This window comes from Engystomops pustulosus, chromosome 6 (assembly GCF_040894005.1).
Source record: "Engystomops pustulosus chromosome 6, aEngPut4.maternal, whole genome shotgun sequence".
Taxonomy (NCBI): domain Eukaryota; kingdom Metazoa; phylum Chordata; class Amphibia; order Anura; family Leptodactylidae; genus Engystomops; species Engystomops pustulosus.
This window is the reverse complement of record NC_092416.1, coordinates 28,655,062-28,678,716: the sequence shown is the minus strand read 5'-3', so window position 1 is coordinate 28,678,716 and position 23,655 is coordinate 28,655,062. Positions and strand designations below refer to the sequence as shown.

At 42.7% G+C, this 23,655-nt stretch overlaps 1 protein-coding gene across 4 annotated transcripts in view; it reads right to left on the bottom strand.

Annotated features, from left to right (window-relative positions):
- Positions 1-23,655, bottom strand: part of ATP13A2 (ATPase cation transporting 13A2) — a 52,192-nt gene that overhangs the window by 14,816 nt on the left and 13,721 nt on the right. For 3 of the 4 annotated variants that reach the window (XM_072155285.1, XM_072155281.1, XM_072155282.1), the window contains exons 2-26: positions 11,725-11,801; positions 11,481-11,648; positions 11,292-11,350; positions 11,052-11,166; positions 10,662-10,741; positions 10,496-10,573; positions 10,308-10,377; positions 10,084-10,218; positions 9,427-9,493; positions 6,089-6,220; positions 5,809-5,976; positions 5,420-5,530; positions 5,268-5,314; positions 5,000-5,188; positions 4,600-4,806; positions 4,308-4,412; positions 4,033-4,189; positions 3,770-3,890; positions 3,472-3,596; positions 3,234-3,394; positions 2,968-3,078; positions 2,646-2,725; positions 1,557-1,709; positions 1,350-1,446; positions 1,025-1,248 (exon numbers count right to left, since the gene is read on the bottom strand). In XM_072155285.1, coding sequence (XP_072011386.1) covers positions 1,025-1,248; positions 1,350-1,446; positions 1,557-1,709; positions 2,646-2,725; positions 2,968-3,078; positions 3,234-3,394; positions 3,472-3,596; positions 3,770-3,890; positions 4,033-4,189; positions 4,308-4,412; positions 4,600-4,806; positions 5,000-5,188; positions 5,268-5,314; positions 5,420-5,530; positions 5,809-5,976; positions 6,089-6,220; positions 9,427-9,493; positions 10,084-10,218; positions 10,308-10,377; positions 10,496-10,573; positions 10,662-10,741; positions 11,052-11,166; positions 11,292-11,350; positions 11,481-11,648; positions 11,725-11,727 — 2,963 coding nt within the window. In that variant the 5' untranslated portion in view covers positions 11,728-11,801. Of the gene's footprint in view, positions 1-1,024; positions 1,249-1,349; positions 1,447-1,556; positions 1,710-2,645; positions 2,726-2,967; positions 3,079-3,233; positions 3,395-3,471; positions 3,597-3,769; positions 3,891-4,032; positions 4,190-4,307; positions 4,413-4,599; positions 4,807-4,999; positions 5,189-5,267; positions 5,315-5,419; positions 5,531-5,808; positions 5,977-6,088; positions 6,221-9,426; positions 9,494-10,083; positions 10,219-10,307; positions 10,378-10,495; positions 10,574-10,661; positions 10,742-11,051; positions 11,167-11,291; positions 11,351-11,480; positions 11,649-11,724; positions 11,802-16,223; positions 16,335-23,655 lie in introns of those variants that run through there. The other variant, XM_072155284.1, reaches the window with a different exon arrangement.

Genomic DNA, 23,655 nt, shown 5'->3' with positions numbered 1-23,655 from the left:
GCATGTCATACAGCAGGGTTATTATCAGCCCATCATTGGGAGGGTGGTAGTAGCATGTCATACAGCAGGGTTATTATCTGCCTATCATTGGTAGGTTGGTAGAAGCAGATCCTACAGCAAGGTTATTATCAGCCCATCATTGCGAGGGTGGTAGTAGCATGTCATACAGCAGGGTTATTATCAGCCTATCATTGGGAGGGTGGTAGTAGCAGATCCTACAGCAGGGTTATTATCAGCCTATCATTGGGAGGGTGGTAGTAGCAGATCCTACAGCAGGGTTATTATCAGCCCATCATTGCGAGGGTGGTAGTAGCATGTCATACAGCAGGGTTATTATCAGCCTATCATTGGGAGGGTGGTAGTAGCAGCTCCTACAGCAGGGTTATTATCAGCCTATCATTGGGAGGGTGGTAGTAGCATGTCATACAGCAGGGTTATTATCAGCCTATCATTGGGAGGGTGGTAGTAGCATGTCATACAGCAGGGTTATTATCAGCCCATCATTGGGAGGGTGGTAGTAGCAGCTCCTACAGCAGGGTTATTATCAGCCCATCATTGGGAGGGTGGTAGTAGCATGTCATACAGCAGGGTTATTATCAGCCTATCATTGGGAGGGTGGTAGTAGCAGATCCTACAGCAGGGTTATTATCAGCCCATCATTGGGAGGGTGGTAGTAGCATGTCATACAGCAGGGTTATTATCAGCCTATCATTGGGAGGATGGTAGTAGCATGTCATACAGCAGGGTTATTATCAGCCTATCATTGGGAGGGTGGTAGTAGCATATCCTACAGCAGGGTTATTATCAGCCTATCATTGGGAGGGTGGTAGTAGCATGTCCTACAGCAGGGTTATTATCAGCCTATCATTGGGAGGGTGGTAGTAGCATGTCATACAGCAGGGTTATTATCAGCCTATCATTGGGAGGGTGGTAGTAGCAGATCCTACAGCAGGGTTATTATCAGCCTATCATTGGGAGGGTGGTAGTAGCATGTCATGCAGCAGGGTTATTATCATGCACTCACCAGGGCTGGGATATCAGAAGGAAATAAGACAGTAACTGGACGAGAAGAATCATACTGGTCTGAACGATCAGGCTTCCTAGAACTGGGATACTGATCAATGTGCCCAGAGGGCGTTTTATCCCCAGCTCACTAGCCGGACCGGTTCTGCCCATTAACACGGCCAATGTGGTGGTTATAACCAGGTCAAATAGGAGGAACTGAAAATCCCCCAGATTGGTGTCTACCTGTAAAACAGAGAATGTATTACCATGTATCAATGTCCTACAGGACAGACATGTGCAAAATCTTAACAAATAATCTCAATATTCCCCCTCTGATCACTCACTGTGTATAGGATGAGCACACTGATGAACTGGGTCAGGCTGTACATGGCCATGTACTTGAATATCTCAAATGAGGTCTCCAGCGAGCAGCGCCCCTCCCTGTAAGACAACAAGCAGCATGTAACAGAACAAAATTGCGGCATGAACTATATGGATAACAAAGTCCTAATACAAGTCAGTTATGGAGAAATTAAGGTATTTCCACCTACCGGATGACGATGGGGACGCATTCGATGTTGCTCACTTTGGATGTAAAAGGAGACGCGACCGAAGCTTCCGCGTCAGACAGCGATATTCCCACGTCTGCGGCTTTCAGGGCGCCGCAGTCATTGGCTCCATCACCGCACATCCCCACACAGTAACTGCACAGAGAAGACAGGACCCCACAGCTCAGACATGGCACATCCTGCAGCAACTTCAATTACCACACATCCAGATTGGATTTTGGAAATTATATCTATCCACGTGCAGTGGACATTTTCAAACAGGGAAGGTTACTAAGGATTTAGGAATCAGATTCAAATCTGTAGTGGAAAGCGGATATGTGGCAAACTTTAAACTTTGTTGATTTTGAAACATATAGTATCCTGCAGCAGATTTTCAGCACCAATCGGGTATTAGAAATCGCGTTCCAATGTTCTGACCTGTAACTGGAGGGAAGCTACCGGATTGCAGTTTCTATTACCTAATTGCAGCCCACTATCGCCTCATGAACGATAAAACCTCCAAGACCTGGGGGGCCAAGCCCAGGGGATCTGCACTACAGCACTTTAAACACTCCCTTGGACATGGTCCGCTACTGCCCAAGACTCCTTCCCTCTCTCATACACTCCGTACATTAGGCCAGCATCCTTTTCTTCCAATCAAGATTAGTTCCTTCTCCTCGTGATATTTGCACGATCTTTCCAGCTCAATCTTTTTTCATTGTCAGACAGCCTGCTTACTTTCATGCAAGCACTAGCTGGAACGGCTATTCAACCCTTGTGGGTGTTTGTACCTCAATACGACCCTCAGCGCTAGACATCATCTTCAATTCAGTCAACATAAACATAACAATGATTCGCTAAAACAATAGGCAAGGCCGTGTCGGACCCCATCAGACATTGAGCAAATGTGTTTGGCCTCCCTTTCCAATCCCTGCCCTTGGTGTACATATTACTGGTCTTGTCCCAATCCACATCTCCTCCCTCTTATTGTGGGGCCTGGACGTCTGAAATGGTCAAAATCTTTTTCCCAATGTTACAATGTACAATGTAACGACCTGGATATATTGGTAAGTAATTAGATAATCCACTTACTTCAGATCCTGAAAATCACGCACTAGCTGAGTCTTTTGTTCTGGCGACATTCGGGCAAAAACTGCAGCGTGAATAAGAATCTAAAAACGGATAGAGAACAGATCATAAAGATACGTCTCCCTGCGATGCTTATGATGACAGTGCAGCTACTCAATAGTTGGATACTAGGGAGGAGAACCATAGTCTGTCAGATGAAGCTTTGGGAGTGTGCGAGGCACAAGACATGATGTCAATGAAAATCAGATTAAGTAAATTGTAATTGTTCCAGGTTATAGAGAGAACATTTCAGAAGGTTATATTATGCAGGTGCCTACAGTCTTACCTTGGATGTGTAGTCAGGGAAGTAGTCAGACAGGACTTGAAAGGATTTGCCATTCATTGCAAAACAGTACGGTCCCCTGTCCAGGAACACTCCACCTTGTTGGTATAGACCCTGCATGAGAAAGAAGAACATGATGAGTGTATGAAGATCACAATTTATGTTCTGCAGCTCTCCCCTTCCCCATAATAACTCCCACACTGCGGAGATAATGGATTATTTTGTACATGCCTTTAAAAAATCCCTATTTAATTTTTCAGACAATTCACCTCTCTGGACTCGTCTCCAAGTGTCGGCTCTGCTGGAATGAATTTCAGGGTGGCCGAGCTGTTGTATGTGGGTGGAGAGGCATTCACAAAGAAAACTCTCTCGGACGGCTCCACCAGGTGACAGCTCTTCGCAACATTCACGGCCGTCAACATGTTATCCCCTGTAGAATGAGGACGTATACCGCATTATCATACTGACAGGTCATGGGTATCATGACAATGGCAAAGGGGTGCTCACCAGTCACCATGACCGTCCGTATATTGGCTTTCCTTAGAGAGTAGATGACGGGTGCAGTCTCCGATTTGAGAACATTCTTCATCACCAGAAACCCTGAAAAAATGAGATCCCGTTCTGCCGATTCCCTGAAGGATGCAAACATGGGGAGATAAACCCACTCACCAAGCTAAGCCACTGCACAAAGATTTGAGCAAAATTTTGGAAAATTTAAGAAGCGGTTAACAATCCGCTTTGCCATTGTATTGCATGCACTGGGCAAATTCACAATACGACAACACCTCACTGATCACGTACACACCTTGTGATGGACTGAGCCTCTTCAAACGTCCTCACCGAGTGGAGAGGTTTGTGGGCGAACCCCAGAACCCGGTAACCATCCTGAGTGTACTGCCGAAGCATTGCAGTGAAGTCAGGTGGTACTGGAGGAATAATAAAAAGTATTACACGGTTATCATATTTGTGATAAGATACTGGCGACCACTTCCAGAACCAGTAGGGGGCGTCTACAGCGCATGTTGGGATTTTGAACCCCAATCCATATGCCTAGGCCTCCTGCCTCACCTGTATCTGGTTTGCAGAGACTTGCCACCATCTCTGGAGCCCCCTTCATATAGAGCTCAGGCAGGTGGTCTCCTGGGAGTTTGGCTATGACACTCATCCTTTGCAGATTTGAAGAAAAGGGAAACCGCTGCAGGACCCCCAGAGGCACCTCGTGTTTCTGGGGAGCAAAAAAAAAACAAAAAACACATCATCAACAAAACTTAATATATACACAAAGTAATGGAAGTTTGTACATAATTGAAAAAATGAAGTGGACAACTCAAAAAAGTATTTACCGGTCCATGCGGCTGTTCCTCCAGGCTCGGAGGCTTCATCACAGAAAGTACTGTAGTCCCGAAAATGGCTTTTGTTTGGGGATCCACATCTCCGTCTTCCAGGATCTGCAAGAGATAGAAACCATTTAAGGGGATTAAGAGATTTAAATCAGTTTTGCCTAAATTCTGCAACTTTTTAACAAACTTTACTTAAGGAATCGAAACACAATGTTTTGATTATTATTAATATAGGGATGGACTATTTAAAATAAGGGAAACTACTATGGATTGTAGAGGGAGACGTGACTCTCACCCAGCCTGTAGACTCCATCATCTTTAGATCCATCAGGTCACCAATGGGACGTCCATCAAGAAGCGTCACCGAGTGGCAGGAGGCCAGAGAATATAACAAGTGTCCATCCGGTAGTGATCGTGGATCATGGATGATCGGCAAGAAGTTAAAGTGCTCCAGAGGAATGATACCCCAAACATCCAGGCCTTCCTCTGTCAGGGTTCCTGTCTGGAGAGAACAATGGCAACAAAGGGGCTTATTATCTTCTACATACTTATTGATAACCCATATCCTTCCACTATTGGCCCAACTGCTTTTCCTTGAGTTTTTTTGCTATACTATAGTCTACTTAGAGACAAAGGTAAATAATCCTGGTAGCAGAATAGGTTATGGGTATATGGAGATGGTACTAGGTTCCTACCTTATCAAAGCACATCATCTTTATCTTGCCGCTGACGTTGATGCGTGGGGGACTGATGCAGAATATACCCTTTTTCTTCAGCCGGCTTTGGGCGTAAATAGTACCCACGGTCATGGCGGCCGGAAGAGCGGGTGGCACAATAATGGTGATGACATCGAGGGCTCTTATGATTATCTGAGAGACGCCGCTCTGTCCAGAGGAGAAGCAGGGCATTAGTGTAACATCACTGGGGTGATGGGCATGAGCAGTAGCTATGGAGAACACATACCTTATACACTATATGGATGGCAATACTGTAGATGGTCCCAATGATAGCTGCAAAATAAGGCGTCTCGCAGGTGAGAAGAATTGTAGTTTGCATTTTTCTACTTCATATTGCCATTTTTAGCCCATAGATATTGACAGCGCAGGAATCCTTACCGAACAGAGCGAGGACGAGGACAAACATGAGCGAGTCCCGATAGAACTTGAAATGGATGGGTTTCGGGTGCAGGATGGAGCTGATGAGGTTTCCCTTCACTGTGCAAAAGCCTAATTGGAGACAAAGACTATATCAGTTGTAAAGTACTGACCTGATGATAGAACGTGGTAGGTAATAGTTTACAATCCCGCCCCGCGCCCAGGCGCAATCCCATTGCTTGTTACTGGTAACAGTCAGCAAGCTTATGGACACACAGCTCTCTAAAATCTTAGATACAGGAAACAAGACCAAATGCAAATGACAAGGATCGGCTGTATGCAGACACTGAACAAGCAGGGAGTTCTGGGATATTACAGCTCCAAACAGAGTCCAGTCTTTATAGCGATACCTGTCTTTATGACAACAGCGATGACTTCCTTGTCCAGGTAGCTTTTGGCCTGTATGATTTGGGTCCCACAAAACAGAGTGTGACGGCGATGGGCATCAGAGGAGTAAACAGTGTCGGCCGTAGAAGGTCCATCAGGTAATGGAGTCTTCATTTCAGGGACACTTTCACCTGGAAATTAAGAGAAGCTGCTTGTGAGTTAAAATAAAAACTAAAAAAAAAAAAAAAAAAAATCCTCATCTGACCAAACTAACATGGTTAGAGAGACACAAGATCCACTTACCAGTCAGCATGCTCTCATTCACCATACACTCTCCAGACAGCAGGGCGGCATCGCATGGCATCAATATCCCCCCTGCAGGCAGGAGGATACAGTCCCCTGGGACCAGGTCTAAGGAGTTCACCATCAGCTCCTCTGAAATTGGAAAGAACCGGAGGATGATGAGAATTTAAAGGGCATCTACCACCAGGATGAAGAACTGTATGCAAATGAAACTGAGGGTCTCCAGGCTCCATAGGTGTTAATGAGGATTGGAGGCCCTGAGGCTCATTTGGATACAATCCTTCATCCTGGTGGTAGATGTCCTTAAAGTCACACCCCAGACCAAAAGGGAAGGACTTTTAAGTAAACCCAACCTCTTGCTGCTGTCTGAAGCACATATCAGACCCCGAGGCTCTCATGTGGCACAAACTACCTGGAGTGTTATATATCCTATGTAGAAAGTTAAACTGGACTAAGAAAATCCGGGGCACTGACTAACGTTTTAAAGAAGGACCCTTCCATCTCTTTCCACTCCTGCTTTCACATTTAAAGGCAAAAAGCAGCGATCTTATTCTGCAGGAGTATGTAAGATTATGTAAGGGGCTTCGGTAGATCCCCAATAGGTCCCCTAGACCTAAAGGTGTCATGAAGCCGTGTATAATGAAGAGAGGTTGTGCAGAGCAGGAAATTGAAGTAAATTGGAATCAGTAAAAGGTGATAGAAAAAACGCTAATGCACTAGCACAGGTAGCGCATACATTGCACATACGGAAATTAGGGAAGGTTTATCATCAGGAAAAGGTAACTTCTACATCTCTTCCTCTCCTAGAAAGGGAATTGTACCGTCCGATATCACTTTTAAATGCGGATGCCAAACTATTAGCGAAAGTACTGGCGAACAGATTAAAAACGGTGGTCCCTGAAATTGTACATAAAGATCAATGTGGTTTCGTGGCAGGGCGCCACATTAGTACAAATATTAGACGACTTTTTGCGAGTCTGCAGTTAGGCCAGGGAGGTGCCCGCTCCATTCTGTCGCTAGACGCTTCGAAAGCGTTCGACAGGGTGGAGTGGGACTTCCTCTGGGAGGCGTTTCATAGATTCAGTTTGGGCAGTAAGTTTTTGCATTGGATTAAATTATTTTATGTTGCCCCGAGGGCTTGCATTAGAGTAAATGGAGATTATTCCTCGTTTTTCTCTTTAACAAGGGGTACGAGACAGGGCTGCCCCCTGTCCCCTTTATTATTTGCTCTTTTTATTGAGCCTCTGGCTATAAGGGTGAGGTCGAGTGAGGAGATTCTGGGGGCAGGATATGGAGGACCGAGCGATAAGATCATGCTTTATGCGGATGACATCCTGCTTTGCTTAAAAGATTCAGTGAGGTCTGTACCAAAAGTGTTAAAAGTGATCAATGAGTTTGGAAGATACTCAGGTTTTGAGATAAATGTTCAGAAATCTATCCTGATGCCCTTAGACGAGGATTCTTTGAGCCAATTGGAACATCTAGATTTGAAGACAGCTAAATCTCTGGAATATCTGGGTAAGAATATTAGCCCTAGGGTGAGCGATTATATGACATTGAATGTGGTCCCCCTTTTGTCAAAAGTGAAGACAAAAGTAAATACATGGAGCTCTCTTCCTTTAAACCGAGCTGAGAGGGTGATGTTAATTAAAAGTATCGTATTACCCCAAATTCTGTATGTATTAAGTAATTGCCCTTGTTGGATTGACAAGAAATGGTTTGGCCTCATACGGGCAATTATAAACAAACTGTTGTGGGGGAGAAAAAGGGTACGCATTAAACAAGAAGTACTAATGAGGGACAAAGGTAAGGGAGGTTTATCCCTTCCGTCTTTTTTTCACTATTTTTTAGCGGCACAGATGCAATTCATAATTGAAAACAAAGGAAGCTTGCTTTTTCAAATTTTTTCCACTAAAATTAAACGACGGTATAGCTCACTATTTGCACTTTTGGAGGCGGGTCAATTAAAATGTCAGGAGACTGGGAAATTGCCATTGGCTAAACTCTGGGTGAACACATGGGGTGAGGTAAGGAAGTTACTTGGAATTGAAGGGGGATTGACGTTTACTCCCTTATGGGGGAATATTAACTTCCCAGAGCTGTGTAAGATAGAGGATTACCTGTTTTGGGAAAAAGAGAGGTATTAGTTCTCTGGAGCACTTGGGTAAGCATGGGGAACTCCTCACGTTTAAATTTTGGGTAGAAGCTGGTATTCTGAGGGATAGTGATCGATTCAGGTATTGGAAATTCTTACACGCGTATAGTAAGGAAAAAAAATACGGTAGGGTTGAAGGCAGAGGGGTGTAACACCTTCACAATTATGTTAGAATGGGGGGTACGTCCAAAAAATTTAGCGAGATTATACCATTTTTTTCGAAATCACATTGATAAGGAGATGGGGCACATTAGTCAAAATAAATGGATAAGGCAGGTTGGTGTGATCACTAATGAACAATGGGAAGAAATATATAAAAATGTGGTTAGGAGCACGATTAATGTAAATCATAGATGTATACAATTGAATATTTTATATAGAACGTATTTTTCACCTCAGTTAATGTATAAGATAGGGATCAGGGATAATTCTAAGTGCTTCAGGTGTAACAATGTTAATGCAGATACCCTCCATGTCCTATGGGAATGCCCAGAGATCGGGGAATTTTGGGGAAAGATTTTTGAGCTACTTGAGGCCCGGACTAGCTGCTCCCTTCAGCGCTCAGTTACCTTGGGTCTAATGGGTTTAATTCCAGATAAGATAGGAACAAAATCTAAACGAGATTTAGTGTTGAAGGCTTTACTGTTGGCAAGGGTGGTTTTGGTTAAACACTGGAAAGAAGCTAAATCTCCGGCAGTAAAGGAATGGGAAAATATAGTTGATCGCATTAGTGCATATGAATGCGCGTTTGGAAAGCGATATAGAGGAGGAAGAAGACTGAACGATATATGGGACCAATGGAAGGCAAAGTCTTCTTCTTTTTTTTTTTTTCTTTTTCTTTTTGTTTGGGGTCCCGAACACTTCCAGCGGGGGGTGGGATTGGGGGAAGGGGGAGTAATTATGGGTTTCAATAAGTCCATTTGATTAGCTAACCTCAATAGAATTGTATTGTTAAGTATATGTGATAAGCTAACTGTAATAGACGATTACTCTATATAGCTGTGACACTTTGTTACTTTGTTTAGAATTCTGCAAGATGCTAAGTGTTAAATTTACTTGGACTTGTAACCGTATGTATAAATCCTAATAAAGTTTTTTTAAAAGAAAAAAAAAAAAACCTTCTACATCTCTTCCCCCATATGGATCAGTTAATTCAGTCACAGTACATGGAATCTTCTCTCACCTCCGGTGGCTCTTCGTACGGTCACGTTCACCGCCATCTTCACCATATTGCGCAGGGTGACGCTTTGCTGTGGAGAGGAACAGATGCAATGTATAGGGACAACCCAAAGTCTATGCCAACACAGAATTATTATAAAATCTGGATGAGACAAACATTCCCTGTCCTGACCCTGCTTCTAGTTAAGGATGTAATAGAACAGTGATGGCGAACCTTTTAGAGACTGAGTGCCCAAAATGCAAACCTGACCCACTTATTTATTGCAAAGTACCAACACAGCAATTCTAGAATGAAATTATTAAAATCTTCTTGCACCCTGCTATACCACAGCTTTCAAGTGTCCTCAGGACACCAATATTGTTGACAGAAGGTGGGAAAATTCAGATTACCATTGGAGCTTCCCTGAATATGAATAATTGTGGGGCCAAGAGCAGGATCTTCAATGGCTCCAATGATAATCTGACCATGTCCTCACCGGCTACCTGGCCTGCAGGAGGATCCCTCAAGTCCTGTCTGGTGAATTCTGTGCTGGGGCAACAGCCTGAGTGCCCACTGAGAGGCCTCAGAGTGCCACCTCTGGCACTCGTGCCATAGGTTCGCCACCAATGTAATAGAATATAAAAATGACTGACTGAATGGTACAAAGGCAACAAATCTCACCTTCCGGGTTTCGTAGAGAGATACAGAGATGGAGATGACGGATATGATGATGATGCAGGCAGCATAGTAATAATAAGCTTCACACAACCAGAGGATCACACTGAACACTTGGAAGATGTAGAAGGGATTCAAGACCTGCCAGGAGACATAGACCATTACCAAAGGAAGCGCCCACAAGATCTACAAGACCCTGTTCACACGGCATCTGTGAAAGAGTTACTAACCTCCTCGATGAGAAGCTGTCCGTAGGATTTCAATGGAACGTCAATGTCATTAGGACCATAAATCAACTTCCTACAAGGAAGGAACAATGGAAATAATTAAATTATTGTCACAATAAATATCCCTGAGGCTGCCACGTTCTATCACACCCCATTATAATATAGCAAACCCAGCACCTGTCCGCACTCACCTGTTATTGTGGTCGGCCTGGCTGAGCCCTGACTTGTATCCATGAACCTCGGCACAGGTTAACCCTTCGTCCAGTGTACTGTAATGTGATGTAATTTCACAAGTTACTAGTAAACCTATGAAAGTGGCAAGGAGCTCTGCAGGCGGATCTGGAGGCTCCATCTTACCTGACCTTGATGAAGTCCTGTGACTGCTCTCTCCAAATGTATCGCATCCCCTCGAATATGAAGTAGCGCAGGACGTGGCTCTGCAAATACAAGTATATGAGCTAATCCGATTTCAGCTGCTTTCTGCAGACATTCCATATACTCGCCATTGTGAAGGGATTGTCCCGGCCCGTGACATCATTAGGGAATCTATAAGAGACTCCAGGCATTGTCATTTGTGAAGATCTGGTAGAATGTGACAGTGGCACATTGTAACAGATCATCATCAAAAACACCATATACTGCAATACAGCTGTATGGTACTAACAATCAGACGCCCTAGGGTTAAAGTACCCTTTGGGTATTTGCGTACATAGTATAATTTAATAGAGCTGCGATTTCAACCCTCACCTCCTCTTTGTAATGTAACTGAATCGTGTCCTTGAATTCATCCTCTTCACCAACAGCAAGTGCCAAGCTAGAACCTGGTACAGCACCCTGCCGCCCAGCATGGTCAACCTGCAAGCTGAAGACATGACCCATATTAGTGAAGGTTACCAAATTCCCTAGTCACGTTAGCAAATTCATGCTGGATTTCCTTTGGCTTTTTATGGGGATTTTGTCATTATAAAAAGGGACAGTCTGACGCACCTAGGATCCACTCCATGCTCCTCCTGCACGTCCACTATAAACGTCTGTCCAAAGATATCCTAAAATCACAAAGACTGCAGCGTTACCCCGATGCAGAGATCAGATGGTGTGTGCACCCATATATTGCATCCACATAGTAACAGCTCATAGCAAACAGATCCAGGATTCCCTGAATGCATCATTATTTACCTTGATAACCAGCGTGTCGGCCTCGGCCAGGGAGCAGCGGCGGCAGGTGGCCAGGACAAAGAGCCGAGGCTTCCAGTGGAAGATGATGAATGGAAGCCCCAGGGTGAGGACACAGAAGAGATAACAGATCACCGTGCGCCATTTTACTTTACAGTATCCACAAAGCTCCTGCGAGAGGGAAAACAATAAGTGGAGTCTAGTGCAGGGTATAACAGGCGCGCTGGACACCGCTGCCACCACTCACCATGCAGGGCCTGGCCACAAACACTGGGACCGTCCCGTATGTGCTGTTCTGCTGGCTCCCCAGCAACTTGCTGCTATCTGCAAAATATAAAAGTGTGAGAAAGTCAGCAAAATAAATAAGACCCTATAAACATCTAAACACTAACAAGTAATGATAGATACATGAGTACTGTGCACTTATAAGCATATATAATATTGCTATTAAACAATGTATACAAAACCTCTTCCCCGAAATCTATAGTGCAGCAAGAAACAAAGCGCGGACTCCAGAGCAGGCAGCGGAGCGGCCAGCGCGGGCCCCAAGGCAGGCGGCGGAGCGGCCAGTGCGGGCCCCAGAGCAGGCGGCGGAGCGGCCAGCGCGGGCCCCAGAGCAGGCGGCGGAGCGGCCAGCGCGGGCCCCAGAGCAGGCGGCGGAGCGGCCAGCGCGGGCCCCAAGGCAGGCGGCGGAGCGGCCAGCGCGGTCCCCAAGGCAGGCGGCGGAGCGGCCAGCGCAGGCCCCAAGGCAGGCGGCGGAGCGGCCAGCGCGGGCCCCAAGGCAGGCGGCGGAGCGGCCAGCGCGGGCCCCAAGGCAGGCGGCGGAGCGGCCAGCGCGGGCCCCAAGGCAGGCGGCGGAGCGGCCAGCGCGGGCCCCAAGGCAGGCGGCGGAGCGGCCAGCGCGGGCCCCAGAGCAGGCGGCAAGTGCAATGAGAGCAGGCTCTAGGACAGAGGCAAGGGCAGCGAACGCAAGCCCCAGGGCATGCCGGGAGCGCAAGCCCGAGAGCAAGCGGCGGTGCATCAAGAGCGGGTCCCAAGGCAGGCCGAGGGGCCACGAGTACTAGCCCCAAGACAGGCGGCGGTGAGGCGAGCGTGGGCCCCATGGCAGGCCCCAGAGCAGGCCGCGGCGCAACATTTATCCTACACACTGACTGATAACAGAGAGAAATTGCACGTCAGCGTGGAACAAAGACTAATACTACTTTCAGGTTGAACTTCTTGTATCTTTTTCCATTTTCATAACTTCCTCCTGGCGAGGAGATTCTCTCTGTATTCCCAGCTGATAGATCCCGGTATAAAGTCCAAAGCAGAGCAAATACTGAGTAAGTTACACCAGATGAGGAGGACACGTCCTGCTGCTTACACTACAGGGATCATCTGGGTAACTAAAAGCGACAAAAACAGACTACAGCTACAACAATAATAAGCTACCCCCAAAAATACTACATCACCCCAGGGGTTTAACCCTGATATTATATTTGGCGCGTGCAGCTGACTCGCTCCTCACCTACAGTATCCTGCCGGCAGCAACATAAAATATTAACATCTCATATGATCACAAGCAACACAGCAATGTCTTCTAGGGGTAACTACAACTCCCAGCCTCTCCTGTGCGCTCCGGCAGCGGCTGCAGAACACTCCCGCCTCCGGTTAGCACAGCGGGTGGATGTGTTTGCATAGCGTCACTGTGTAATTTAATTGATAGGAGACCTAAGGCTTTACACATTCCCCTGAGAGAAGACAATATTCACTTATAGAAGCAAACAGTCCCAGAGGTGATTAACCCTGCAGGTACAGGATATGAACAATAGGAAATCTCTAATGTCTCCTACGTGGTACAAGCCAACGCAGTGCAAGATAAGATCAGAGACCATTATACCTCCACATCCGTAAATCCAAACTTACCTGACCAGCACAATGTGTTATAAGTAACACAGCAAAATGTTACAGGAACATCAGAATAGTGAGCGCAGCTCTGGAGTATAATACAGGATGTAACTCAGGATCAGTACAGGATAAGTAATGTCATGTGTGTACACAGTGACTGCACCAGCAGCAGAATAGTGAGTGCAGCTCTGGAGTATAATACAGGATGTAACTCAGGATCAGTACAGGATAAGTAATGTCATGTATGTACACAGTGACTGCACCAGCAGCAGAATAGTGAGTGCAGCTCTGGAGTATAATACAGGATGTAACTCAGTACAGGATAAGTAATGTCATGTATGTACACAGTGACTGCACCAGCAGCAGAATAGTGAGTGCGGCTCTGGAGTATAATACAGGATGTAACTCAGGATCAGTACAGGATAAGTAATGTCATGTATGTACACAGTGACTGCACCAGCAGCAGAATAGTGAGTGCAGCTCCGGAGTATAATACAGGATGTAACTCAGGATCAGTACAGGATAAGTAATGTCATGTATGTACACAGTGACTGCACCAGCAGCAGAATAGTGAGTGCAGCTCTGGGGTATAATACAGGATGTAACTCAGGATCAGTACAGGATAAGTAATGTCATGTATGTACACAGTGACTGCACCAGCAGCAGAATAGTGAGTGCAGCTCTGGAGTATAATACAGGATGTAACCCAGGATCAGTACAGGATAAGTAATGTCATGTATGTACACAGTGACTGCACCAGCAGCAGAATAGTGAGTGCAGCTCTGGAGTATAATACAGGATGTAACCCAGGATCAGTACAGGATAAGTAATGTTATGTATGTACACAGTGACTGCACCAGCAGCAGCATAGTGAGTGCAGCTCTGGGGTATAATACAGGATGTAACTCAGGATCAGTACAGGATAAGTAATGTCATGTATGTACACAGTGACTGCACCAGCAGCAGAATAGTGAGTGCAGCTCTGGGGTATAATACAGGATGTAACTCAGGATCAGTACAGGATAAGTAATGTCATGTATGTACACAGTGACTGCACCAGCAGCAGAATAGTGAGTGCAGCTCTGGAGTATAATACAGGATGTAACTCAGGATCAGTACAGGATAAGTAATGTCATGTATGTACACAGTGACTGCACCAGCAGCAGAATAGTGAGTGCTGCTCTGGAGTATAACACAGGATGTAACTCAGGATCAGTACAGGATAAGTAATGTCATGTATGTACACAGTGACTGCACCAGCAGCAGAATAGTGAGTGCAGCTCTGGAGTATAATACAGGATGTAACTCAGGATCAGTACAGGATAAGTAATGTCATGTATGTACACAGTGACTGCACCAGCAGCAGAATAGTGAGTGCTTCTCTGGAGTATAATACAGGATGTAACTCAGGATCAGTACAGGATAAGTAATGTCATGTATGTACACAGTGACTGCACCAGCAGCAGAATAGTGAGTGCAGCTCTGGAGTATAATACAGGATGTAACTCAGGATCAGTACAGGATAAGTAATGTCATGTATGTACACAGTGACTGCACCAGCAGCAGAATAGTGAGTGCAGCTCTGGAGTATAATACAGGATCTATTTATCCCATACACAAATCCAACCAATGTGTAATAACGAGCCAATGACCTCATGCAGGTAATGAGACACCAGATGGCTCAGAACAGCTGATCCGGTCACAACATTTACAATGTTATCATGTAACTTGCATCTTCTGGCAACTAAAACTAACCTAATGGCCTATTCCAGGAGTTCTAGAAACTATTTCTTCCCATGATCTGATATACAGTACAGTATACTTTCTTCCTGACCTCTCACATCAGCAGACCCGGAGGTCACCACAGAACATATGAGCATGATATTCCGGTCCGGCCACATTGCGTTACCAGAGCCCCTCTGTGATGTCACTTCATAGGCTGCTACACTGTCCCAATGTGTGACTTTATAGCAGACACAGGGAGGGGTGAAATGTCGAGAGAGCAGGGGGAGAAACGGAGACAGTGTAACACTCTGTAAATCTGCCTGCAGCCCCAGGAGCCCCTTAGGCTCATTAGCATTATTTTAAAAGTTGATTTTATAAGAAAGGAGGCCATGGATAACAAATATAAGAAGATTACCACAGTGACAGTGGCTGGATCTGGGAGAAAGTTTTATCGTGATGGTAGATTTCCTTTAAGGCGTGATCCACCATACAACACACATAAAACACACCAATATACATTGGCTATAAAGCACATTCCTCGCAGAGGATGGAGGATTTTATGACAAAGAACAGAGTAGATAAAAGTCTCCAATGCTCCTTAAAGGGGTGTTCCCATTTCAGCAAATTAATGTTATTGTTTGCATTATCAACTTTCCAATATACTTTCTGTATCAATTCCTTATAGTTTTCCAGATCTCTGCTTGCTGTCACTTTATAGAAAGCTTCTATTTTTACTTCCAGTGGACAGAAATCTGACCCTGGTCACACAGGTGCACGGCTCGTTAGTATCACGGATACTAATCAGAGCTGTGTGATATAACGAGCCGTGCACCCGTGTGACCATGGTCAGGTTTCTGTCCACTGCAAGAAAACATAGAAGCTTTCTATAGAATGACAGCAAGCAGAGATCTAAAAAATCTTGAGGAATTGATACATTTTGAAAATTGTTTAACTTTTGATAATGCAAACAATAACATTAATGTGCTGTAATGGGAATATCCCTTTAAATACAAGAACATGTAAGGTCACATTGTCATTCCCGTCCCGTCCTGGATCACAGTAAGAATATCTTAGTACAGAGGTGTCATGGTAGGTTCCCTATTGCCATGATCCCTCTGCCAAAACACCACTTACCTGTGTGTCACCAGCAGATCCTCCAGATCCAGGCTGGCAGAGCGAGAGCGACTGATAGTACTCCACCTGCGCTGTCCCCGCTCCGTGTAACAGGTGTGACAACCTGTACGCACCAGGAATGTACCTGACCCCACCCACCGCTCACAAACAGCCACATGGCACCCAACAAAAGCTGATCTACAGCCTCCTGAACTGGTTTTTCCATCTGAGTAAAGAACTACAAATCATGGACAACAATGGATATAGTATATATAATTATATTGTTAGTAGCCACAAAAAGGCCATGAATTATGTATTAATGCACTATTATAAATATGTAAAAAAAGGAGAAAGATAAGTGACTGCTGTCTGCAATATTAAAGAATATAACTACTATAATACTGTCCCCTATGTACAAGAATATAACTACTATAATACTGCCCCCTATGTACAAGAATATAACTACTATAATACTGCCCCCTATGTACAGGAATATAACTACTATAATACTGCCCCCTATGTACAAGAATATAACTACTATAATACTGCCCCCTATGTACAAGAATATAACTACCATAATACTGCCCCCTATGTACAAGAATATAACTACCATAATACTGCCCCCTATGTACAAGAATATAACTACTATAATACTGCCCCCAATGTACAAGAATATAACTACTATAATACTTACCCCTATGTACAGGAATATAACTACTATAATACTGCCTCCTATGTACAAGAATATAACTACTATAATACTGCCCCCTATGTACAGGAATATAACTACTATAATACTGCCCCCTATGTACAAGACTATATCTACTATAATACTGCCCCCTATGTACAAGAATATAACTACTGTAATACTGCCCCCTATGTACAAGAATATAACTACTATAATACTGCCTCCTATGTACAAGGATATAACTACTATAATACTGCCCCCTATGTACAAGAATATAACTACTATAATACTGCTCCCTATGTACAAGAATATAACTACTATAATACTGCCCCCTATGTACAAGAATATAACTACTATAATACTGCTCCCTATGTACAAGAATATAACTACTATAATACTGCCCCCTATGTACAGGAATATAACTACTATAATACTGCCCCCTATGTACAGGAATATAACTACTATAATACTGTCCCCTATGTACAAGAATATAACTACTATAATACTGCCCCCAATGTACAAGAATATAACTACTATAATACTGCCCCCTATGTACAGGAATATAACTACTATAATACTGCCTCCTATGTACAAGAATATAACTACTATAATACTGCCCCCTATGTACAAGAATATAACTACTATAATACTGCCCCCTATGTACAGGAATATAACTACTATAATACTGCCCCCTATGTACAGGAATATAACTACTATAATACTGCCCCCTATGTACAAGAATATAACTACTATAATACTGCTCCCTATGTACAAGAATATAACTACTATAATACTGCCCCCTATGTACAAGAATATAACTACTATAATACTGCCCCCTATGTACAAGAATATAACTACTATAATACTGCCCCCTATGTACAGGAATATAACTACTATAATACTGCCCCCTATGTACAGGAATATAACTACTATAATACTGCCCCCTAACTACTATAATACTGCCCCCTATGTACAAGAATATAACTACTATAATACTGCTCCCTATGTACAAGAATATAACTACTATAATACTGCCCCCTGTGTACAAGAATATAACTACTATAATACTGCCCACTGTGTACAAGACTATAACTACTATAATACTGCCCCCTATGTACAAGAATATAACTACTATAATACTGCCCCTATGTACAAGAATATAACTACTATAATACTGTCCCCTATGTACAAGAATATAACTACTATAATACTGTCCCCTATGTACAAGAATATAACTACTATAATACTGCCCCCTATGTGCAAGGATATAAATACTATAATACTGCCCCCTATGTACAAGAATATAACTACTATAATACTGCCCCCTATGTACAAGAATATAACTACTATACTACTGCCCCCTATGTACAAGAATATAACTACTATACTACTGCCCCCTATGTACAAGAATATAACTACTATAATACTGCCCCCAATGTACAAGAATATAACTACTATAATACTGCCCCCTATGTACAGGAATATAACTACTATAATACTGCCTCCTATGAACAAGAATATAACTACTATAATACTGCCCCCTATGTACAAGAATATAACTACTATAATACTGCCCCCTATGTACAGGAATATAACTACTATAATACTGCCCCCTATGTACAGGAATATAACTACTATAATACTGCCCACTATGTACAAGACTATAACTACTATAATACTGCCCCCTGTGTACAAGAATATAACTACTATAATACTGCCCCTATGTACAAGAATATAACTACTATAATACTGCCCCCTATGTACAAGAATATAACTACTATAATACTGCCCCCTATGTACAAGAATATAACTACTATAATACTGCCCCCTATGTACAAGAATATAACTACTATAATACTGCCCCCTATGTACAAGAATATAACTACTATAATACTGCCCCCTATGTACAAGAATATAACTACTATAATACTGCCCCCTATGTACAAGAATATAACTACTATAATACTGCCCCCTATGTACAAGAATATAACTACTATAATACTGCCCCCTATGTACAGGAATATAACTACTATAATACTGCCCCCTATGTACAGGAATATAACTACTATAATACTGCCCCCTAACTACTATAATACTGCCCCCTATGTACAAGAATATAACTACTATAATACTGCTCCCTATGTACAAGAATATAACTACTATAATACTGCCCCCTGTGTACAAGAATATAACTACTATAATACTGCCCACTGTGTACAAGACTATAACTACTATAATACTGCCCCCTATGTACAAGAATATAACTACTATAATACTGCCCCTATGTACAAGAATATAACTACTATAATACTGTCCCCTATGTACAAGAATATAACTACTATAATACTGTCCCCTATGTACAAGAATATAACTACTATAATACTGCCCCCTATGTGCAAGGATATAAATACTATAATACTGCCCCCTATGTACAAGAATATAACTACTATAATACTGCCCCCTATGTACAAGAATATAACTACTATACTACTGCCCCCTATGTACAAGAATATAACTACTATACTACTGCCCCCTATGTACAAGAATATAACTACTATAATACTGCCCCCAATGTACAAGAATATAACTACTATAATACTGCCCCCTATGTACAGGAATATAACTACTATAATACTGCCTCCTATGAACAAGAATATAACTACTATAATACTGCCCCCTATGTACAAGAATATAACTACTATAATACTGCCCCCTATGTACAGGAATATAACTACTATAATACTGCCCCCTATGTACAGGAATATAACTACTATAATACTGCCCACTATGTACAAGACTATAACTACTATAATACTGCCCCCTGTGTACAAGAATATAACTACTATAATACTGCCCCTATGTACAAGAATATAACTACTATAATACTGCCCCCTATGTACAAGAATATAACTACTATAATACTGCCCCCTATGTACAAGAATATAACTACTATAATACTGCCCCCTATGTACAAGAATATAACTACTATAATACTGCCCCCTATGTACAAGAATATAACTACTATAATACTGCCCCCTATGTACAAGAATATAACTACTATAATACTGCCCCCTATGTACAGGAATATAACTACTATAATACTGCCCCCTATGTACAGGAATATAACTACTATAATACTGCCCCCTAACTACTATAATACTGCCCCCTATGTACAAGAATATAACTACTATAATACTGCTCCCTATGTACAAGAATATAACTACTATAATACTGCCCCCTGTGTACAAGAATATAACTACTATAATACTGCCCACTATGTACAAGACTATAACTACTATAATACTGCCCCCTATGTACAAGAATATAACTACTATAATACTGCCCCTATGTACAAGAATATAACTACTATAATACTGTCCCCTATGTACAAGAATATAACTACTATAATACTGCCCCCTATGTACAAGAATATAACTACTATAATACTGCCCCCTATGTGCAAGGATATAAATACTATAATACTGCCCCCTATGTACAAGAATATAACTACTATAATACTGCCCCCTATGTACAAGAATATAACTACTATACTACTGCCCCCTATGTACAAGAATATAACTACTATACTACTGCCCCCTATGTACAAGAATATAACTACTATAATACTGCCCCCAATGTACAAGAATATAACTACTATAATACTGCCCCCTATGTACAGGAATATAACTACTATAATACTGCCTCCTATGAACAAGAATATAACTACTATAATACTGCCCCCTATGTACAAGAATATAACTACTATAATACTGCCCCCTATGTACAGGAATATAACTACTATAATACTGCCCCCTATGTACAGGAATATAACTACTATAATACTGCCCCCTATGTACAGGAATATAACTACTATAATACTGTCCCCTATGTACAGGAATATAACTACTATAATACTGTCCCCTATGTACAAGAATATAACTACTATAATACTGTCCCCTATGTACAAGAATATAACTACTATAATACTGCCCCCAATGTACAAGAATATAACTACTATAATACTGCCCCCTATGTACAGGAATATAACTACTATAATACTGCCTCCTATGTACAAGAATATAACTACTATAATACTGCCCCCTATGTACAAGAATATAACTACTATAATACTGCCCCCTATGTACAAGAATATAACTACTATAATACTGCCCCCTATGTACAGGAATATAACTACTATAATACTGCCCCCTATGTACAGGAATATAACTACTATAATACTGCCCCCTATGTACAAGAATATAACTACTATAATACTGCTCCCTATGTACAAGAATATAACTACTATAATACTGCCCCCTGTGTACAAGAATATAACTACTATAATACTGCCCACTATGTACAAGACTATAACTACTATAATACTGCCCCCTATGTACAAGAATATAACTACTATAATACTGCCCCTATGTACAAGAATATAACTACTATAATACTGTCCCCTATGTACAAGAATATAACTACTATAATACTGCCCCCTATGTACAAGAATATAACTACTATAATACTGCCCCCTATGTACAAGAATATAACTACTATAATACTGCCCCCTATGTACAAGAATATAACTACTATAATACTGCCCCCTATGTACAAGAATATAACTACTATAATACTGCCCCCTATGTACAAGAATATAACTACTATAATACTGCCCCCTATGTACAGGAATATAACTACTATAATACTGCCCCCTATGTACAGGAATATAACTACTATAATACTGCCCCCTAACTACTATAATACTGCCTCCTATGTACAAGAATATAACTACTATAATAATGCTCTCTATGTACAAGAATATAACTACTATAATACTGCCCCCTGTGTACAAGAATATAACTACTATAATACTGCCCACTATGTACAAGACTATAACTACTATAATACTGCCCCCTATGTACAGGAATATAACTACTATAATACTGCCCCCTATGTACAAGAATATAACTACTATATCTGCCATCTAACAATATTCTTGCCTTCTGGAACTTTTTGTAACCAGATCCCATTGAACACCCAGGAGGTGAATAATTTGTCGCTATCATCTCTCAAGTTGTATAACAAGTTTTATTGAAATTCACAGCCTCAAGTGAAAGGAAAAGGGGGGAAAAATCTCCTTGTTGACCTGTTGAAAGCAAATTCAGGGCCAAGATGCCGGACATTATCTTTTAAAGGAGATGAATAATTCTTTAATCAGGTCTATATTAGGGGTAGGTCAGAGGGGTGAAGCGGCTACAAATCTACAACTTACCGGCTGCAGGTTTGTAGTCTCCCAGTATAGAGTGTCACCCGCTGGAGACTATAGAAGGGTGAAATCAGGACATCCCAGCGTTTTCTCTACTAGAGGGTTGTCCAAAACCACGGCTGCTTCCTTCCTAAAACAGCTCCTCCCCTGACCATGGGTAGCGCGTGGTACTGCAACTTAGCTCCATTCATTTCCATACAGCAGAGCTGCAATACCAGCACAGGCCATGCTCAGGTGTGGCGCTGTTCTCCAAACTATGGACAACGTCTTTAAAGGGAATGGCCCTCGTTACATTCTCCGAAATTTCAACCAGACAATCCGATGATCTGCAGCTCGTCCGGCACACGACTATTCAGAAAAAAAATTCCCGCCAGATAAACAGAATCGAAGTTCCTAGATATTTGATTTATAACATTAATAATATTTTATTAATGAGACGTTAATGAGCTGCGGCACTGTGAATCATTAACCCCCCGATTTACTCTGCAGATGAGGAAGTTGGATCTTACGGATTATGGAGTAAACAAACCGTTATGAGAAAATTATATTCAGGTGGCTTAAAGGGATGGGACACCGCCCTATAACCAAATCATCTCCCTGCAAGGATCAACACCCCACCCCGAGAATAATCAGATTATCAGATCCCACCAATTCTGTATCCCATAGATGCCAAATTAACTGTAGTCACTGCTGATTTGATGAGGAAGTCACTATGTAGCAGGAAAGAGATACATTGTATCTGTGACTGTCATGGTGCCCTCCCTCTGCTCCTACCTGACGGACGCTCCGCCGTTTACCAGATGCATAGAAGTGGCTCCAGCCGCGATTATCTCAGCGATATATGAGCCACGTTGCTAGGAGGCCGCTAACATCCTGCGTGAAGAGGACACTTATCTGATGTCCCCGATGTGATTAACCAAATCAAACCCGGGAGCAGCCGCGCTCTTATCTCTGCGCTGAAGGGCCTGATCCCAACTAAAAATAGATATCCGTTCCCCCCATACTGCCTCCATCTACCAGTATGAGAGCCGTTTAATCAAGGATTTATATTCCTGAAGTTTAGCTTCTCCGGGTGCATTGGGTGTGTCCTCACACTGTTGTGCTCTGTGCTCTCTGCTCTGCACAGCCCCTTCTCTCTGCTCTGAGTAAAAATGTGGAAAGTCTTATGGTTTAATACTAGAGGAGTGAAGCATTACAATACACAGAGCACAGCAGTGTGAGGACTCGGAATGCAGATTTCACAGTCCTGCTGCTACTACTAACTACATACACAAAGTTATGATTACAATGGTCTCCAGGACTGATACCTAATATTATCTGCTGAGGTCACAGAGCACTGCAGTGTGAGGACGTGTCCCCAATGAACTTGAAGAATCATCAACCCTGGAATATAAATACAAATTTCACAGTCTCACCAGGGACAATACCTAACACTGTCTGTTGAAGGCACAGAACACAGGAGTGTGAGGACACATACCCCGGGCACTTGGAGAATCTGC